This window comes from Trachymyrmex septentrionalis, unplaced genomic scaffold (assembly GCF_001594115.1).
Source record: "Trachymyrmex septentrionalis isolate Tsep2-gDNA-1 unplaced genomic scaffold, Tsep1.0 scaffold87, whole genome shotgun sequence".
Taxonomy (NCBI): Eukaryota; Metazoa; Arthropoda; class Insecta; order Hymenoptera; family Formicidae; genus Trachymyrmex; species Trachymyrmex septentrionalis.
The window spans coordinates 4,385,158-4,387,040 of NW_017306059.1; the positions used below are offsets into that span (position 1 = coordinate 4,385,158).

Consider the following 1,883-nt stretch of genomic DNA (forward strand, 5'->3'; position numbering starts at 1 on the left):
AAATAAAGATTCTTAATATTGTTTGAATATTTCGACTATAACAAATTAATAACAAATTCCTACGTTATTGTTACAATTTCGTTATTAGATATGTATCGTTCCGCTAACTTATTTTTTTAATCTTTCTTTAGCGGAACATCATTTTTAAAGGAAAGTTTTTTCTTGAGAGCAAATTTTTTTCTTGGCAGCTATTGAGTAACAAATAAAAATATTAAAATTGATTCTGCTCACTTTGTTTCGCTAATTTATAAAATATCGATATTAATATGTTCATCCAGCATTTTCTTGTTCGCCAACTCGCGAGTGCAAAGTACATTTCGATTCAATATTAATAATCGATTGCAAATAAATAATAATCGGTGCCGCTATTACAATAATAATACTTGATTTCATTGTATTTTTCGATATTTAATGCATCCTTTTCAACCAGATTTATCGGGGTTTATAGTTTTCCGATAGGACTACTTAAATAAAGAGATATATCTATAGCCGACAAGCGTATACTTATATCAAAAAAATATATATATCAAAAGAGTAATAATAATATAATTTTTTTAGTACATAATATTTTATCATTTTTAACATCCATGAGTGTCAAAATATAAATCAACCATTTCTGTAATTGAATTGCTTAGTATCAAAGTAAATAATCCATAATTCATATGTATTTAATGAAAAAATTTAATAAATATTTATGACATGCATAACGTATTTAATAAAGAATAAATTAAATTTTTTAATCAAATTTAATACATTTCTTGAGTTATATTGTTTAACTTTATTGTTTTAGTTAAATTAATAACATATTGAATAGGAACAATAACGATCTATACAAATGATTAAAAATAAAATTGAGTATAATTTGACATTATGATTCGTATTCAAAATGCTCTTTTGTTGATAAATGTAGGCTTTTATTTCTGAAATTCTATAGTATAATGTAACGTAAATTATAGATGCTAAATGTACATTAACATTGTTATAAACGCGTTTCGAATGTGAGCCTAATAAATTTAACATTAACGTAGAATATGTAATTGCCGTACTATACATTTTGAATATTTACAAGATGTGTAACAACAAAATACTAACATATCCACCATTCACATATCATTCCACCATTAAATGTGAATTTCTATTCAGGTCTCTTCGCGGTCGACCATGGGCGGTGTGCAGAGCGGGACTCATAATCTTGGCGAGGCATTATGGGTGCAGGAGCGACAAAGACAGAAGTGCCATCGGTAAGTAGTGAACTCCTTAATAATGCAACGCAGCAAGTGTTCGCTATACTATATGCGAGACATACGAGCGATGCAGATACTCGAGACAAATTCGGGACATGCAAGAGGTCAATTTTAGCTTCCGAAATGATTAATTTCTTTGGTACTAATAAAGGATCTAAAACTTCATATCACATCTCTCTTATTAATTAATTGTTAGTTATGTCTTCCGGCTTTGTACCGAGTAATATTAAAGATTGATGAAGCTGCTCCAATAATTATGTCAGAGAATATTTCTCTATCTGGGCCGACAATTCACTAATTATTCAAGCGTCGGAAAAGTTTCAGAATTACGATGATTTTCTTGTGAATATACAAAATCGAATCTCGATTCATTCTTATTCAACGAAATTTCTTTCATAGTTGAAATAATTATAATTGTAGGGTAAAAACAGATAATGAGAATATTCGTTCTTACAAATTAAAATTATTCCGATATAAATGTATATTAAGAATTTATATAGGACTCTTGAGAAACATATTATTAGCTATAACGTCTAAAAGTTAATAAAAGTTTCCAAAAATTAAATTTAGCTTTAGAATTAACAAGTAAATTGTAATTATATATATATATAAAATATATATGTATGTGTGTGTGTATAT

General features: G+C 27.3%; 2 protein-coding genes across 2 annotated transcripts in view; one reads left to right on the forward strand and one right to left on the reverse strand.

Annotated features, from left to right (window-relative positions):
• The window catches only part of LOC108755384 (calcium uniporter protein, mitochondrial), a 62,345-nt gene that overhangs the window by 10,795 nt on the left and 49,667 nt on the right, over positions 1 to 1,883 (reverse strand). The gene's annotated exons all lie outside the window — the stretch shown is intronic.
• The window catches only part of LOC108755380, a 31,363-nt gene that overhangs the window by 4,832 nt on the left and 24,648 nt on the right, over positions 1 to 1,883 (forward strand). The window contains exon 2 of the mRNA XM_018498328.1: positions 1,144 to 1,241. Within this exon, the coding sequence (XP_018353830.1) occupies positions 1,162 to 1,241 (80 nt within the window). The 5' untranslated portion in view covers positions 1,144 to 1,161. The remainder of the gene's footprint in view (positions 1 to 1,143; positions 1,242 to 1,883) is intronic.